The 18562-nt window shown below is 37.4% G+C and overlaps 2 protein-coding genes across 2 annotated transcripts; both read left to right on the forward strand.

Annotated features, from left to right (window-relative positions):
- The first annotated feature begins 3216 nt into the window (after window positions 1-3216).
- On the forward strand, window positions 3217-10041 carry LOC145604545 (uncharacterized). The gene is made up of 8 exons (XM_081660432.1): window positions 3217-4367; window positions 5568-5652; window positions 7523-7619; window positions 7726-7789; window positions 7866-7922; window positions 8957-8994; window positions 9077-9158; window positions 9676-10041. The coding sequence occupies exons 1-8, from the start codon at window positions 3276-3278 to the stop codon at window positions 9763-9765; spliced, it is 1605 nt and encodes a 534-aa protein (XP_081516558.1). The 5' UTR covers window positions 3217-3275; the 3' UTR covers window positions 9766-10041.
- Window positions 10042-16433: 6392 nt separating this feature from the next.
- On the forward strand, window positions 16434-17567 carry LOC145605125 (uncharacterized). The gene has a single exon (XM_081661148.1). The coding sequence runs from the start codon at window positions 16517-16519 to the stop codon at window positions 17306-17308; it is 792 nt and encodes a 263-aa protein (XP_081517274.1). The 5' UTR covers window positions 16434-16516; the 3' UTR covers window positions 17309-17567.
- Window positions 17568-18562: the final 995 nt, after the last annotated feature.

Here is an 18562-nt window from a genome sequence, read left to right on the forward strand (position 1 = left end):
TCTAGGATGTTGTGGAATTATCAGAACACGACATCATCAAGGAGTGAGATTTCATAAGGAATTGGGTTGAAGCTAAGGTTAAGGAAATTGAAGAAATTGGGTTTCAGAATGAAGGTTAAGGATTTTACAAGATCCATGTATGGAAACTAGAGAAAGAGAAAGGGGGAAAACAGCGGAGAGAGAAAGATGGGGGAGGGGGGCGACGCGCCAGCGAGGGAGGGAACTGTGCTACGACACCGGCGGCGGCACTGGCAGGGAGAAGATAGCTGGTGGGGAGAGGTGTTTTTTTTTAAAAAAAAAATTGTTAAATATTTTTAATATAATGTAATTATTAAAAAAATAAAAGGCTAATTATGGTTAACGATTTTTATTAAATTAACACTTATCAATGGTAATCAATAATTTAAGTTTACCAATGATAATATTTTTTTTTAACATTTACCACCGAGAAAATTAAAAAGTATGAGTTTACCAAAGAGAATTCTCCTTTTTTCGAAAATTTTAGAAATAATAATCCCAACTTTTCACACAATTTGTTTCAATATCCCAACTTTAGATTATTCTGGAATATAATCCGAACTTTAGGGGTTGTTGATTTTCTTCAATCCCTAACCGGTCAACAAAACTCAATGACCTATTATATCAGGAGTCAATACACTTGACACGTATCAAGTCCTGATTGGTCCAAATATTTTACAAAAATAATAAAAAAAAACAAAAAAAAAAATAAGATAAACCACTGCCACGGTGCCACCCTTACCTCACCACCAGGTCCACCACTGTCCTTCCACCACCAGCTCACCCTTACCTCCACCACCATTGTCCAGTTTGTCGAATCGTCGCGTCATTCCCATTCCACGCAACATAACCACCCCACACAACCACCAAGGTAATCCATCCCTTACTCCCCAAAACCCCCAAGTAGCCAAATTCGACCAACATCGCCTACCACAAAGTATTTCCCCATCAACATCTGCCCCACAACACAGTACAACCCCGACTCCAACAACACCGATTTCATCGCGCCAACGCTATGATCTCAAAGTAGGGGAAGAGAAAGGAAAGATTAAGGGGTGGGGGTGGATCGCAGCATCGTCGCGGGGGGAGGGGAAAAGCCGACGCAGGGGGAGGGGGATATAGCAGCGGCCGGAATTTGGGGTAAGCCAATGGTTTTTAGGGTTTGGCTGGTGGGCGGAATTGCGAGGGGTTTTATTGTTGGTGGTTGCGTGGGGGTTTCGGGAAGGGGGGATGGTGGTTTAGAAGGTAGCTGCCGGAGCAGCGACTTTAGTTGAGGGAGGGTCGGCGGTCCATCGAGGGAGGTGGCTGGATGGGCGGGTTACCGGATCTCTTAGGGTGGTTGGGGTTTTGGCCGGGTGGTTTTGTCTTTTTTTTTTTTTTAAATTTTGGTTTTTATTTTCTTAAAACCAATATATATGTGACACGTGTCACTTTAACAAAAAAAAATTAAATATAACCCATTCAACCGGTAACCGGTATTTGGGATTTTAGAAAATCAACAACCCCCAAAGTTTGGATTATTCCAGAATCCAAAGGAAAAATTCATGAAAGTTGGGTTTATTATTTCTAATTTTTCCTTTTTTTTTTTTTTTTTTTACTTCACACGTTTCATTTTTGTATAAGTTTTATACGGAGTACTTTGCTTTTTTGGGAGGAAATACAAGTTTATCTATGAGCTTTAGCCTTTAGGATAAAATTGTAAAAATGTAATTTTTATGGTGAAAATGGGTGAAACCGCTACTTGAGGGTTTGTTTGGCATAATTTTTGTTTTTTGGTTTTTATTTGAAAAAATTAAAAATATGATTACAATCATATATGTCATATAATGAATAAAAAATTAGTCTAAGTTATTAAAATCGTGATAATTTTAAAAAACTGACAACAAAAAAGTGTTGTTTCTAGTTTTTGGTTTTCTGTTTAAAAAAATATATATAAACTGAAAATAAAAAACAATGTCAAACAAATCCTGAAGTAGCGGATTTTACCAAAACTGGGACAACCTCCAATTATACTGAAATTTGTTTATCACATAGATTAGCTTGGCATCCTCCTTTTTTTTAGTGTACCCCGCTTGTTTTATCATTCGCTCTACTCTCATGTCTCGTGTGTCTAAATTAAACGCATTAATTAAATAGAAACGAAGAGGTAAGAGAAAAAAAATGAAATGACGCTTATACCCATAATAAATGATTGAAAAGACTGTTGTACCCCCAAGATCTACCAAAAAAAAAAGGGTTTTTCTTATTTGTACCCTTGTGGTTTTACGTTTTCTCACCTATAAATTTCTCATTTGTACCCATGAGGTTACAATAATTTATCACACATAACCTATTTCATTAATTAAAATGATAATCCTCTATTAAATGATCAATTAAAAATAAAAAATAACTAACTATGGTTAATATAATAAAAAAAATTAATAAAATTAATAAAATTAATAAAATTAATAAAATTAATAAAAAAACAAAATAAAAAAAAAGTTGCAACTGCTTCAGGTGATTGAGGTGGAGTGGGGATCGGGTTGGGCGGGGAGGGCTGGGGATTGGTCGCCAGTGGACGGGGAGTGGCCGGGAAGGGGCGGGGGTCGTTAGATTTGGGTGGAAGGGGGCTAATTTGGGTCGGATTTAGGGTGGGGAGGGGTGGAAACGGGTCGGGGAGGGTCACGGGGGTTGTCGGTTTGTGGTCGGCGGGCGGTGGAGAGGTTCGAGGAGGGGTCGGGTTGGTTTGGGAGGGTCGAATAGGGTGTTTGGTGTGGTGGTTATATAGGTTAGGGTTTAGATTCGTAGAGGGTTTTGGTGGTTGGGGAGGTTGCGGCAAGGGGTGGGGGGAGATAGCCGGAAGCCGACGACCTCGATGGTGGGCTGGTTGCGGATGGGGGGAAGTTGTCGGGGAATGGGGAAGGTGGCTGGGGTGGTGCAGGGGCTGGTGGCTGGTGATGGGTTTTTTTTCTGTTTTATTTTTTATATCCTTTAATAAAATAATTTTATTTATAATTAATCACTTAAAAGAGGATTATCATTTTAGTTAATAAAATTGGTTATGTGTGATAAATTGTTGTAACCTCATGGGTACAAATGAGAAATTTCAAAAAACATGGGTACAAGTGAGAAAACGTAAAACCACATGGGTACAAATGAGAAAAAACCCAAAAAAGAAAAAAAAATGAAGTATCTTTGATTCTTTGTTGATGATTTGATGAAGGTTTATTTACTCTTAAAACAGTGTCACTTACAAAATTCTCAAAAACCCTGCAAAAATGGAGCCAACAAATCCTCGGAAAACCAATTCATCTTCCCTCAAACGCCGGCGAGAAGACTCCATCTCCGACGACAACCACCCCACCACCGCCGTCGACAATGGCGTCGACCTCTCCCTCCTCGACGCCATTGAAAACTCCCATTCAACCGTCGAAACTCTCGACCTCAAAACCCTAAAAAAACTCGTCCTCTCCTTCGAGCGTCGTCTTCGCGACAACATCGAAGCTCGCCTCAAATACGCCGACCAACCCGAGAAGTTCGCCGATTCCGAGGTTGAACTTCACGAGGAACTCCAGAAGCTCAAAGTTCTTGCTGCCGCACCCGAGCTTTACCCTGAGCTAGTCAATCTCAATACAATTTCATCGATTCTTGGGTTGTTGAACCATGATAATACGGATATTGCAGTTGATGTTGTTTCGCTGCTTCAGGATTTGACTGAGGAGGATGTTTTGGAGGATAATGATGAACCAGCTAGGGTTTTGGTTGATAATTTGGTTGAGAACAATGTTTTGGAATTGCTTGTGCAGAATTTGTTGCGGATGAATGAGAGTGATCCTGATGAGGCGGCTGCGATTCATACGACGTTGGATACGCTTGAGAATTTGATCGAGGTTAAGCCCCAGGTGTCGGAAATTGTTTGTGAGAAGACAAAGTTGTTGAGGTGGTTGTTAGGGAAGATTAAGGTGAAGGAATTTGATGGGAATAAGGAGTATGCGTCGGAGATATTGGCGATTTTGCTGCAGAATAGCACGGCGAATCAGAAGAGGTTGGGGCAGATGAATGGGGTGGATGTGATGTTGCAGGCGGTAGCTATGTATAAGTCTAAGGACCCGAAAAGTTCCGAGGAGGAGGAGATGCTTGAGAATTTGTTTGATTGTTTGTGTTGTTTGTTGATGCCATTGGAGAACAAGGAGAGGTTTGTGAAGGCTGAAGGGGTGGAATTGATGATTATTATTATGAAGCAAAAGAAATTGGCATATGGGTCTGCTATTAGGGCTCTTGATTTTGCAATGACCAAGTATCCTCCGGCTTGCGAGCGGTTTGTGGATGTTTTGGGGTTGAAAACCGCTTTTGCTGCTTTTATGGGTAAGGCAAGTTTCATTCTCCCTTATGTTTTATAATCAAATTAGCTCTCTTTCACAAAAAGTACAATAATTGTTGTAGTATGCATGGTTGTTCAGATGATATTTATATATATGTAGTCAAATTCATTGGTAAAGCCTCATAATTGCACCCTGTTGTTTATCGAGCAATTCATTTACATAGCTTGTGATGATGGTTGAGTTGTTGCTATACTTGCTGATAAGAGGGAATTTTATATAAAGTATATGTTTTTAGTTTGACTACTGTTGGAGTTTTATATTTTAGTGCTGTGAGGTGCAATATGGTCTGCTATTTGGGCTAAAGATCTGTAAATTTCTATTATATGTGGATATTATTGTTTTGAGTATCCTTTGAAGAAGCTTGGTGTTGGGGAGTGATTTCCAGATGCTAGTCTTGAACTTGAACTAGAACCTGTTTGTGTCTATTTGTCTTTCACATGGATGGTGATGCTTGTCATCCCTTGGAATGATGTTTGTAGAGAACCATAATGCCATAGATCTCTAGTTTTATCTATTACTATGATTATCTTTAAACTCTAAAGCATAGAGATGATATCCCATGGTAAATGGGATCCGATGGTGGCTGAAGTGAGGGGCGTGATAATGGGGTTGAAGATTTCTCTGGAGTTGGGTCTTAGTAGAGTGGAGGTGGGGACTGGGGAGTGACTGTTTGTCAGTCATACAAGCTTTGCGTGAGAAAGCTTCTGGTACTACCTCCTTTTATTTGATTAGGAAAGATATTTTAAGTCTTTGTTTTAGCTTTAATCATGTTATTTGGGCTTTTGTTAAACATGGAGGGCAATAATTTAGCTCATACTTTGGCTCATTTTCAGCCTTAGGAGAATGGCTAAAGGATGTGGAACCATGTAATTTCTCCTCGTTTTGTTGAGATTGCTTCTTCTGGTATAATGAATTAGCCTGGTAGAGAAAGTCATATACTATCTAAATTAATGTCTAAAACTGTTAGCTCAACAATAAGTGGACAATTTGTCTTCAAAAAAGAAAACACAGATTACAACTGAACTGAAGAATTGAATTTTATGAGTTGCTTAAGTGGTGATTTTGAATTCTGCTTTCCTCTGGTGATGTGTGTCATGATTTTATTGTGTTTTTTCTTCTAATTCTCCAGATACCAATTAACAAGGAGCATTGTCTTGATCTTATTTTGTTTTTTCTTTAATTCTTCAGATACCAATCAGCAAGAAGCATAAGAAAGAGAGATTTCGGGAGGAGTTAGAGGAGCGAGTAATATCGCTGATTTCATCATTATTTGGTAAGATGGCAACTTAATTGCTTACATTAGCTACATGTCAAATTCTCCTGCTTTATGCCTTAATTAATTTTTTTGTAATTTGTAAATGGTGGGTTAAACTTTTTCCAGGGAACTGAATAAGCTCTGGCATGACCTTGTCAGGTTGAGTTCAATCAGTGAACACTGTAGATCTGCTATTTCTGTCTTGTCTTTTAAAATTATAACTCTTTGTCTTTGTGAAAGATGATATCTTTTGTGGTAATGGATTTTTAACAATCTTTTCAATGACCATTTTCTTCTCTCTCTCTCTTTGTATGTGTTTGTGTGCTTGTATGCAGCGGGAAAGTGTGTGGTTTTATTGTGCCACCATGGCGTATACTTTAGGATTGAGGTGTTTCTTGGTTGCACTGTGTTGCATGAGCCATTTTTCTTTCAGCAGAAAAACGGGATGACAATATGACATCGGTTTCTGTATCCTCAGACCAGTGAGTGAAACTAGCTCTGTTTGACTAGTTTGAGTCTGTGATTCAATGTTATATGGGATTTTCAGATTAATATCAGCACTGACCTGAATTTACGGGCTACTTCATTCTCTAGTCTTTCTCTTCAATGCAACGCTAGTAATGGTAAAGCAAGCAGCTGCTGCCCTTCCTCTGCTAATTGGCTAGTAGCTGGTCAATCTATTGCCTGCCTGTGCTAACTGTCATATATATAAGAATAAAAATCCTGATGTGCTGAACTTTTTTAGCAATCATGAATGTTGTAATCTGTAGTATTTTATAGTAGGCGCTGGAGTTTAGCTGCTAACCAAAGAAGTGTAGACCCTAGAAAGTTTTAGTTTCTTGTTATCTAGGATTAATTTTGACATTTACAAAGTTTTCTGTAATTCTTTGTGATTCGATCCAGTTTGTTTCTGCAATCCAATTGGTGATAATTTGGTGTAATGAATCCTGCAAATATTTTTATTTATGTGGATTCCTGGATTTTACATAGAAATCATCTTTGATTTAATTGGCAAGCTCTTGTCCCACACATGTTGCGGTAGTGGATAAGTATTTTAATGAAGCTGTGAAGATGTCTTACCAATATCCCTGTTAGTGTATCACATTTTTTTTATTATTAAAAAATGACCCATTGTCACTATAGAGTTGAGAAATCTGCTTTGAAGTGAATTTGAGTGACGGCGGAAAATGATAATAAGCAGGTCGCAACGTGTAGAATTTTCATTTGTGCTTGTGTGTTGGGGGCATGGGAGGTGGAGATGGCTTGTATCGTTCTTTGAGCATTGCACCCTGTAGTAATTGAAGATGGGTCCTATAGGAATCTGAAATGCACAGGTGTTTAGGTAACAATGAAAGTTGGAAAGTGCTGCTCATTCCTCTCTATCCTACAATTGTACGTTTAAAATAAGCATTCCCCTTGGTTTTCATAAACTTCCATTGTATCATGCAAGTGCCACATAATTTATTTCATTAATGCCGAGGGTGGGCCCATTCCCATTTCCAGGTAGAAGAAGATATGTGTTGAGAGGAAGAACTTTAACTATGAATTATAGATTTTGATTATACTGTAGCTTTCTAACAAGAATTTGTTTTCCATAATGATCAAGGCTTTGTCCTTTTCTGTTTTCTATGGTCTGAACCTACTCAGCTACTCTACTTACTATTAAATTATCTGGTTGCCCTTATCTGAACTCATTGACCATTGATTGAACATATTTGCACCTATCTTTCTGAAACTACTATTGTATGGTGAATACAAAGGCCTAAATAATGCAAAGGGCTAAAGAATGTTGCTAAAATTAATTCAATAAACCAAATTGTAATACTCAAGTACCTTACTCCCCTATTGCATGGACAACATAATGATTCTTTTCTTGTGCCTTTTCTAGCTGGGATCTTGAGAGGATCTAGAAGAGAGAGATTGTTAAGCAAATTTGTGGAAAGTGAGTGTGAGAAGATTGACAGGCTTATGGAGCTTTATGTGAGGTAATTTTCTTGCTTAGCAATTGATTGCTATATGCATATATGTGGTGCTGTCAACTTGACTAGAAGTAGTTTTATGTATTCATGTCAAAAAATTTTATTTCAATAGGTACGCTGATAGAGTGAAGGCTGAGGCTGAACGCTTGGACCATATGGAACTTGATGATTTTGAGGTCAGTTTACTGACTTATCTCTTTAGAAATAACTTGTTATCAAATATTGATATTGCAACCACATGAAATCTTGTAGATGAACGAGGAGGAGAAGTACAATAGGAAGTTGGATTCTGGTCTCTACACACTCCAGGTAAGAAAGATTATTATTTATTTTTAACTGTGCTGGTTTGTCAAATATAGTGAGATATGACATCTATCTTAATTTGATATGGAGTAAAAATAGTAATATGAAAGGACTTGTTAAATTTATTTGACCGGGGAGGGGGGCAGCTTTCTCAATCGGATACAATACAATAGTCAATGCAAATGGAAAGGTGGTCACAAGGTTAGTGCTTCCTGTCATGTTGGCTCCATGCATCACGATATGCTAGGTTTAATCCTTGTTAGTCACATCATCATTTGGGGTGGAGGCACATTGAAAGTTCGTTTCATTTTCTGGTATATGTTATTTTCAATTTTCTTGTTTTCTATTGTGGGGTATACCCTACTAATCTTCCCTGGCTTCATTCCTGGCACACATGTGCGCAACACACACACACACACTCTCTCTCTCTTATGAATAGAGGGTGATTTCATCTCCTGGAAAATTAGAAATCCTATGATCAGGATTTGGAAAAGGATCTTGATCTTTGTTGGATTCTCAAGATCATAGAGTCGTAGCGGGGAATTATCTTCAAGGAGTACCCACTCCCTATAATACATAAAATTGGAGAGTAGTTAAAAGTGTAAAACCTTTTTTCTTAATATGTGTGCTGCTAAATGTCGATTGTAAATAAAGTTTGTCACTTATTTTGAAATTGTGAGCTTGTTAGATTCTTTGGCATTAGTTTTGAGGTTGTAAGTGTTGAATGTGTCAACTTAGCTTCTGTTTTGGTGCACCTGCTCTTTTCTTGCAAGGGGGTGGGGTAATTGGGTATTTGGGTCAGCATCAGAATGTCCTATAGTATGATATTAGAAAACTTCCCCTTAAGCATACGCTTTAGATTTGATTGGTGTCATTTCCTGTAAAGTGCTATCTTGTCAAGAGCTTGAACTGCTTTATCAACTAGTGTTTCTTACTGGATTGGGTTTATTGTTACATGGCATCAGTTGTGGTTCTTGTGATGTTTTTTTAACATACTTTCTTTTTTGTTACTGATGCTCTTCTCTGTGCCTTGCTTGCAGCTGATTGCTGTTATATTGGGTCATCTGTGGACCTCTGAGTAAGTCCTCGTCGTAGTCTTTGTTACTTTAAAGTAGCGCATGTGTTTGGGACCTCTGTTGTTGACTGTTTACTCTGTACAGGAACTCACGGATAAGAGGAAGAATTGAACTTTTACTTAAGCAGCATAAGCTCACAAAAAATGATGTTAAGGATATACTTCAGGTAAATATTTGATCTTTTAGCTTTCTGGATTTGTCTAATTACAATCTTTGTTTTAATTTGTTCAAACAGGCTAGGAAAACAAATCAGTTTTAATAGGTTGTATCTCCAAAACTGTTCTCGACAACTTGCTTTGTACTCAGAATTTGTTACGCTAAAACAGTGCAACCAAAGATCGAGAGAGGATTTAACAATCTCTATTACTTGAAATTTTCAAGAATGATCAGAAAACTTTGCTCCCTCATTCATCACCCCCCCCCCCCCCTCCTCTTGTACACACTATTGAATTGCTTCATTGACTGTGCTGGCTAATGGCAATACTGTCATTGACTTACCTGTCCTTTTGGCTAAAAAATGTTTTGTTGAATTGGTTCATTGACTGTACTGGCGAATGGCTATACTGTCAATGATTTACCTGCCCCTTTGGCTAAAAAATGTTTTATTAATTTTCCTCTTTGCTTTTAGCTTTGCAATATTCTTTTATCATCAATAAAACTCATTTCATCTTCCTTAACATCAGGAATATCACGACAACATTGGAGACCTTGATGGACCAGAGGAGAAAGAACGGGCGCAGTCAAAAATTCAGAAGTTTATATCTGCCTTTTGAGAATTCTCTTCCTGGCTGAAGGAACTGAAATACGGAGTAGTATAATGATCGAGTCTGCTAAAAAACCCATAGAAAGAAGTTGTAACATATGACGGCCTTTAATGTAAACCATGCCATATGCATAACAATACTAGCATAGTGTTGTCCTGTGAATTGTCGGTTCGGTCACTGTTCATTTTCCATGTAAAATTTTGGCCCTTATTAAAGTGTTCAATGTAAGCAAATCTTTTCTCGGAATTACAAAATTGTTACTTCATTTATTGAGTATTGAGCTTCCTTGGGCCTCTTTCCTAAACTTCATTCCAAATTGTTTGTTTCATTTTCTTATTGCAAAGTTTTTTATTTTTCTTTGATTTTTTTTAATTTATTTTTTTTTTGACAAAGATTTTTTCTTTGATTGTTAAAGACCTATGCACATCCACCAATTTGGCAATTTGATGTTACTTTTTACTTGCATACAAACATGTGCAAATGGGTTATGAGGTAAGTGAATTGAGATAGAAGAGTAATACAATCTATTGTTGACCTTCTAGTTATTACAACAGATGCATGGAAAGGTTATGTCTAAATTTGCGTTGGGCTATGTTTGTATGATGCACTCATGAAAAAAAACTTGTAGCATAGTTGATATACTTTTTACTCGGGCGACTCGACAGGAATGTGAAGCTATAGTTGATATACTCAACAGATATGAAGTAGCATCTGGTCAAAAAATTAATTTTGAGAAGTCGGAAGTGTCGTTCAGTCGAGGGGTAAGCATGGAGATGTAAGAGAAGTTGTTAGGGATCCTAAATATGCGTATGGTTGATCGTCATAGCAAATATTTGGGAATCCCGACGATAGTAGGGAGATCAAAGAGAGTCGTTTTTGGAGCGTTACTGGACAGAATTTGGAAGAAATTGCAGGGGTGGAAAGAGAAGTTACTTTCGAGAGCTGGGAAAGAAGTTTTGTTGAAATCAGTTATTCAAGCAATTCCGACATATTTAATGGGTGTGTACAAATTTCCTTCTTCAGTAATTCAGAGTATTCGATCGGCTATGGCAAAATTCTTTTGGGGTCACTCGGGTGTTAAAAGGAAAATTCATTGGAAATCATGGGATGTGATGTGTACGCCAAAATGTTTAGGGGGTATGGGTTTCAAGGATTTGGAGATTTTTAATGTTGCTTTGCTTGGTAAACAAGCATGGCGACTAGTGCATAGGGAGGACTCTCTTCTCGGTAAAGTTATGAAAGCAAAATACTATCCTAATAGCTCCTTCCTTGATTCATATTTGGGCACCTCTGGGAGCTTCTCATGGAGAAGTATTTGGAGCTCTAAAGCCCTATTGAAAGAAGGTCTGATTTGGCGTATAGGTAACGGTACCATGGTGAATATTTGGAGGGACCCTTGGGTCTCTGATGAGGAAGGAAGGTTTGTGACAAGTGCGGAGGTGGATGGCTTGAACCGTGTGAGTGATCTTGTGGACTTCTCGAGGATGGAATGGAATGAGGAGTTCATCACTTCGGTTTTTAATGAGAGAGATACTAAATGTATTCTTTCTATTCCTTTAAGTGTGACTGCTTCAAAGGACATCATCACATGGGCATTTTCAAATGATGGTTTGTATTCAACAAAAACTTCTTATATGCTTGGTGCGGGATGCAATCTGGACCTTTTCCATAAAACTTCAAGAGGGATGGCAACATTGTAGCTCATCACCTCGCGAAGCTAATGCCTTTTGGTGTCGAACAAATATGGGTGAATCATTGTCCTGTGATGATCTCCCCTTATGTACTCTCGGACAAATTGTCCATTGATTGAAATGCATTAGCTCGGCTTCCCTTCAAAAAAAAATGAAAAAAACTTGTATAGAGTGTGATTAATGCTAGTTTGTTAATAGTCAAATGACCTCAGAAAAAAACTTGTACAAAGTGCGATTAATGCTAGTTTGTTGATAATCAAATGAGCTCGGAAAAAAGCTTAAGCTTGTTTATCAATCGAGGTTGGCTTGAACAATTTAATACTTTTTTTTGACAAGAAATACAAAAACAAAAGCAACAATTGAAAGAAAACTGGAATGACCAAAAGAGAAATCTAAGATGACGAGCTTCCACAGCCAACCAATGAGCAAGAGAAACCAAATCCCGAGGAACCATCCTAATTTGGCAATCTAAAAAATTAAAGGTAAATGAGCAGTGCGAATATCCCGCAATAGCCTAGTGCACGAGATATCATCCGAGTGAGAGCGACACCGATGGAAAACAAGGATAGTGTTGTTTGTGTAAATAAGAAGACGGAGGTACCCCCGTCGTCTTGCAGCTTGAAGAGCTCATAAAACACGCTTGAAGAGAAGATCAACAAGCTCTTGAACCACCCTCTAAAATCTTTGCAAACTGAATACCACGGAAAATTCAGCCTGTCCCTGTAGCTTTAACTTGAGAATCCATGCATCATCGAAAATTAAGTAGAAATAAAGAGAATGAGTAGTAGACCCACACAAGCACCCAAAGTTAGGAACTAAAGAGAAAAGCGAAGCTGATGTGGAACAATATGTTGTTTAGTAAAAACCCCAGCTTTCTAGCAACGCGTCATCTAGACCTTCGATATGTGGAAAATCGTAACCGGAGAGTGAAGGGCATGTGTTAAAATGATCACATTTTGAGTTAGCCAAATAGCCCAAAGAACGCAAACCAAAGAAGCTAAACCCTTCCAATCCTTAGACCTTCTAAACTCGAAATCAACTCTATAAACCAATGCTCAAACGATAGAATACTTATTAGCAGCTTGTTTGCTTGTTCAAAACTTGCATAAGCTCCTTTTTAAGATATGAATTATATCTATGAAAGATAACCAAAATATTTTTAAATATTAACTCATTTATGTTCAATTTGTATCATTTCAAACCTCACCACAAGGTCCATATGAACAATTTCACCCTTTTTGATACGGTTTTTCGTTTAACTTGGCGCCGAAGCTGAAAAACATGGTGGTGTTGTCAGTGGAGACAAAGAAGATGGTGTCGTAGAAGGTGGAGATGAAGAAGATAATGTTGGAAATAGTGGTATCGGTGGAAGGTGGGTGGGAAACTGGGAATGAAGAAGATGAAAGCTCGAGCTCCTTCAACGGAGTTAAAACATAAATAGTGGTGTCGGTGGAAGGTGGGGTGGGGTTGAAGAAGATGAAAGCTCAAGCTCCAAGTTAATACAATCAATGTAACTCCGTTAACGACGTTAATTCACCCATGTTATGCTCCATTAAACAAAAGAAACTCATATCTTCAATCTCATACATAATTTCCAATACTATTTATTTACGACATGCCTTTAGGAAACTAAAATTCGTTTGTTTTTCATTAAAATAAACTAGGGCGAAAAAAAATACAAGTTTATCGTAAAATTGTAAATTATTTAACAAATTTTTTATTTATTTAATTTTTTTTTGAGGAAAAACGTTTTATTAAATAGGAAAATTTGTAAATTACCACCCAAAAATAGAACCATTTTCGAAGTAACCACCCATTAAAATTTTTATTTTAAATTACCACCCCTTAAATTAATTAATTATGCAGATTACCACCTTTTTTGAATTTCCGACTAAATTCAGATGTGTGGGGCCCTCCTAACGGCAAATAACGGCTAGTTCTTGCTTCCCAAATGAATTCCCCCTCGATTTTGTCCTATATAACACATCTCCCACCCTACTTTGCAATTTATACTCCAAATTCTCCCCAAATTCCACAAATTTCACCCCAAACATATTTGCTTGTAATTGCAGAAGCGTCCTCAAGAAACTTCATAGGTGAATTCGCATCAGGTAAAGTTTTTCATTCTTTAAATTTAGGGTTCTTATTGTATCGTAATTGGGGGTAATTGGGTGTTTAGTTAATTAGGGTTCATGTTCTTCGGTCAATTTTGGTTTTCAGTCATTGAATTGCTGCTAATTCTGGGAAAATTGTGTTTGCAATTTGTGTACTTAAGTACTTACCTCTGACGTCGCCATTGACAACAAGCAATTGTCAGGTGAATGAACTCAGCAACTGGTCCCTAGCAAACGCCCTAATAATGGCGACTTTTGCAATCAAGCTTCAAGCAAAACCCCAATCAGACAGGAGCAACTTTTTAGGATAAACTAAAACGAATTTAGGGTTTTAATCTGCAATTTAGGATCCTAATTTGAAAAATGGGTGAGAATTTATGGAGATAGGTGGATTTGCAGAGAGAATTTAAAGAGAGAATTGAGAGAGGAGTAGTTTCAATAGCGTAGAATAGTGAAATCAACAAAAAGGAACAAAAACTAGGAGGGAAGTCACAGTTGTGGGACCCACACATCTGAATTTAGTCGGAAATTTTAAAAAGGTGGTAATTTGCGTGATTAATTAATTTAAGGGGTGGTAATTTAAAATAAAATTTTTAATGGGTGGTTATTTCGAAAATGGTTTTATTTTTGGGTGGTAATTTACAAATTTTCCTATTAAATATGACCGTATAGATTGTATTTCGTATTATTGTTGATTTATTTACAAAAAATGCGCGGGGGTGCTTGTATTTTAGATCTGAAAGTCGAGATTATATGAGTCAAGCCGTCAATGCGTGTCCTTAATCTTCCTCTTTTGATTTAAATTTTCTTTTCTGTTGAGCTTTTTACTTTTGCGCTGCACCCCCTTTCTTTTTTTCCCCATTGTAAGCGTACTCTAAATTCTCCATTGAAGCGGCTTCTGAGCTTTCTCTCCTCCATTGATACAACTTCTGAGGTAAGGGTTTTTTCCTTTATTTTTTAAATCATTGCATATCAATTTTAACAATCTAGGGTTTATTTTCACACTGTCGTCAATTTTAGTATTGGAGTCGATTTAGGGTTTATCTAAGGTGGACTATTGAACTTTTAGTTCTAGTTACTCAAGTTATGAAACAATCTAACGTTTGATTTTGTAGTTCGATTTTTTCTGTGTGCAATTTATTTTGAATTTGGAGAAATTTATGAGATTTTTTGACCCTGATTTTGGTAATTGAATTGACTTTGGTTATAATGTGTTGCAGACTTTTGTTTATAACCCTTTAATGTTAGGATAGAGCTATGAAAATTGACAATTTCTCATGCGGCTGCCCCTCTCTCTCTGATTTACCCCATTTCACTGATTTGATCAATTTGTTTGGTTCATTTAATTTTCAATTGAATAATAGTTCCAGCTTAAAGGCTGCGCGTCTGCACAGATTTGATTATTAGAGGATGAACTGTGGCTGGGAATTGGGAACACTTTTGTTTTTGATTCCTGGGATTGACTTCGTGTAATTGGAACTCACCTATGGTCAAATTAAGTTGGGGTGGGGGGGGGGGGGGATTTGTCTCGAATACCTTGAACTCCTGCATATAGACTGATATCTTTTCGTCAGAAATGAAAAGCTACTAAGTGAGTAAAGTGACAAATCTGACAATGTCTATGTATTATTAGGCTTTGCTCACCTTGCATAAAATGTTGCCAAATTTAATAATACTGCTCTAGAGCTTAGAGAACGCTTAAGGCAGTTCAATTTCGATGACGCACAAGCATTTCGATTTTGGGTTAAGTTTATAGTTGAAAGTAGAAGAACTTAACTGTTGCAAGATAATGAAAACATCACAAGAAAATTTAAAGTGGTTCCTTGCGTTAATGTTGACAAAATATTTAAACTTAAACTGCTCTAGAGCTTGAAGCTAGCTAGATGCTGTTCATTATTGATGGCACATAAGCACTTTAATTTGGGGTAAGTTTGTAGTTGAAAGTAAAATAAGTCAAACAGTTGCAAGATTAATGGAAACCATGAGAAGGAAATAAAAAATGGCTTTTCTTCCCACTAAAGCTCAAATGGTCCAGCAACAGATTTTACCCTTTAATGGAATCCCTATTGTGTATTTGTTATTCCTTGAAAAGTCTTTGCAGCAGATTAATAAAAGGACATATGCCGAAAGTTTCTATAGTTTAGGGTGCGGTGTAGGAAATTTTTATGATCCATACAGAATACTGGCTTTACATGGAAGATATTCTTTCTTAAAAATAACTAATATTAATGAAAGAACTATTTGAGATTTCATTAGGACTCATAATTGCTGTGTATACTTAGTCACGGAGTATATAGCTGATTACCTTTTAAGTTTAATTAATGGAAATGGCCAGAGTAACTAAAAATTTATTTTCTTCATTAGTGCAGATTATAGATTTTTCTTCTAGTTTGTTCACCTCTGGCTGAAGGAATGCTTATTTTTCATGTTATAGACTTTAGTCCTTGTAGACCCCTTTCGGTCAGGAAAAGGTAGCATAATCATCTTACATGCAACCTTCTAAGAGTCATGTGGTGTGTCATTCTTTATGAACTTTTTCTTGCCATCAGAGAACTAATGGGATGTTCAACTAATTTCCTCCTGGATATGTTATTCTGTTAACATATGTCATATCAGAATCTTGCTAAATGAATTTCTTGTATTTGCACTTTGAAAATTGAGTCCTTAATTTTTTTCAACGCGTCTCTATGTGAAGATATTTTATGTTTGTGACTGGAACATTGATATTTTGATTGTTGTAAATACTGCTAGAATTCCCTTTAATTTTTTCTCTTCTTTGGTTGGATTATTTATGTACACCTAGTGTGAATTACATATTACTGATTATCTTGCTATTCATTTTAAAAAATTGTTGTTTAGATTTTCCAGGTTCAAGGACTGTACTTTGTTTTTGCTGTTATTTGGTATAAGAAACTTATTGCTACTTGTGATACATAGGAGAAAAGAGAGTTTACTATGTCAAGTAAAAAGGAAGAGAAAGCACAAGCTGCAGCTGACAGAATAAAAGCTGCAGCCTTGTCTGCTGCAAAAGGTCTCAGCCGAGCCCAAGCTGAGAGAGCAGCGACTGCTGCCGCCAGAAATGTAAATGCTTATGGACAGAAGGAAGAGGGGCCTAGCAGATGGCAAGAGAGGAAAGAAGCTAAAAGACAGATGTACTTGATGAGTACTGAGAAGGCAGTGAGATTGGGTGAGAGGAAGGACCTGAAGTCCAATGTCTCTGCTGTAGGAGGGGCTGCTTCTCAATGTCAAAAATGTTTCCAACCAGGGCATTGGACTTATGAATGCAAAAATGAGAGGGTGTATATCTCACGCCCTTCCAGGAGTCAGATCCTCAAGAACCCTAAACTAAGACAGAAGTTGATGGATTCTCATAATGAGGATAACCCTGATATTAAACGTGAAGAGATGGCGGAGGAAGAGGAGAAAGTAGAGAAGAAAGACAAGCGAAAGAAGACGAGTAAACGGAAACATAAGTCAGATACAGAATCTAGTAGTGATGCTTCAGACTCTGATTCCGATAGCAGGTCTTCAGCTTCTGGGTCGGATTACTCATCAGAGAGTGCTTCGGACTACAGCTCCTCATCAGATTCAGAAGATGAGAGGAGTAGGAGGAGGAGAAATAAAAAGCAGAAGGGGCGACGTAAGAAGTACAGTTCTTCATCCGAATCATCAGATCCTGACTCTAGCTCAGATTCTGATTCAGGTAAGAACCGAAAGAGTAAGAAGAAGCACAGCCGCAGACGCTAGAGATGATGATAGGTAGCTGTTTTTGGATAGTGCTGGACTCTGTCCCATGTTTTTTTCAAGCCCTTTGAGAGCTTTGCTATCATGCATCTACTTCTTACCGGTTTCCTGGAGAGCAATTACAGAATACATATACTCCGTGTGTTGGAATTTGTATCTTTAAATTCTTCCTCATGTTGAATCTACTTTGGATTTTGAGCCATGCATTGTACTGATGAGTTGTATTAATAACTCTCTTTGATTTAGCTATACTTGGATGTGATGCTTATGAATTGTAGCTGTTTGTTTAAGATTGCAGACAAGTTCCAGGAACTCTTCGTCCATACGGTGCTTGCCCCTTTGCCTTTAAACCCTTTGTATATATTTTTTGGAACAGGTTTCTTCAATTGTGTTAATATGATTGGAGGATTCAGGTTTTGCTTGAAGATTTCTCTTAAACTGCTTAGACGCCAAAGAAGCCAAGGTGATGACCTCGGCTGAACATTTTCTCTTAAAATGCTTAGACTCCAAAGATTTTTTGGGCGGCTTCTGAGATGCGACATTATTCATGATACGAAACTGAGACCGCGTAGTTTTTACTTATCAGGGGGTTGTCAAAGGGTTGTACATGCACTTGCAGTTACCAGTTAGCACAACAATTGTATGCTTGTATGAATGAATTTTTGGAGACATGCAAAAGTCAGAGCTATAATTTATCAAACTATAATTTTTGGAGACACCCTCAATACTAGATTTGCATTGGGTTTACTCAAATGAAGTTTATACCCGGTTGCTTTTGCCTAAATCATTATTATTGTCAAAGGGTAGTAGTTATTGAGTGATAGTAAGGGCCTGTTCTCATTGACTGAACTCAGCTGAACTGAACTTAGTTGGACTGAACTGAAATGAATATTTTATAAGAGAAGGAAATTAGGAGCTCAACTGAACTGAGCTGAACTAAGCTGAACTGAACTGAATTTCAACGTAAGAGAACAAGTGTTAATAGAAACATTCAAGCATTGGTCTAACGTCGTAATCTTAACTGTATTTAGTCGAAAATTGGCTTGCATTGGGCTTCACACAGTTCATGTTTAAAATTGATTGCCCTCGCCTAAATTATTATTGTTTACTCCGTAACTTATGTTTATAGTTTGTGAGTGAAGTTAGTTAATTTGATCACCTCTACCATAAGTTATCAAGTGTTGAATGAAACACTATTCTAGCATTATGATCTCACCTATGTAGTATATTAATATTAAAAAGTGGTGGTAAAATATG

This window comes from Chenopodium album, chromosome 22, assembly GCF_948465745.1.
Source record: "Chenopodium album chromosome 22, dcCheAlbu1.1, whole genome shotgun sequence".
NCBI lineage: Eukaryota > Viridiplantae > Streptophyta > Magnoliopsida > Caryophyllales > Amaranthaceae > Chenopodium > Chenopodium album.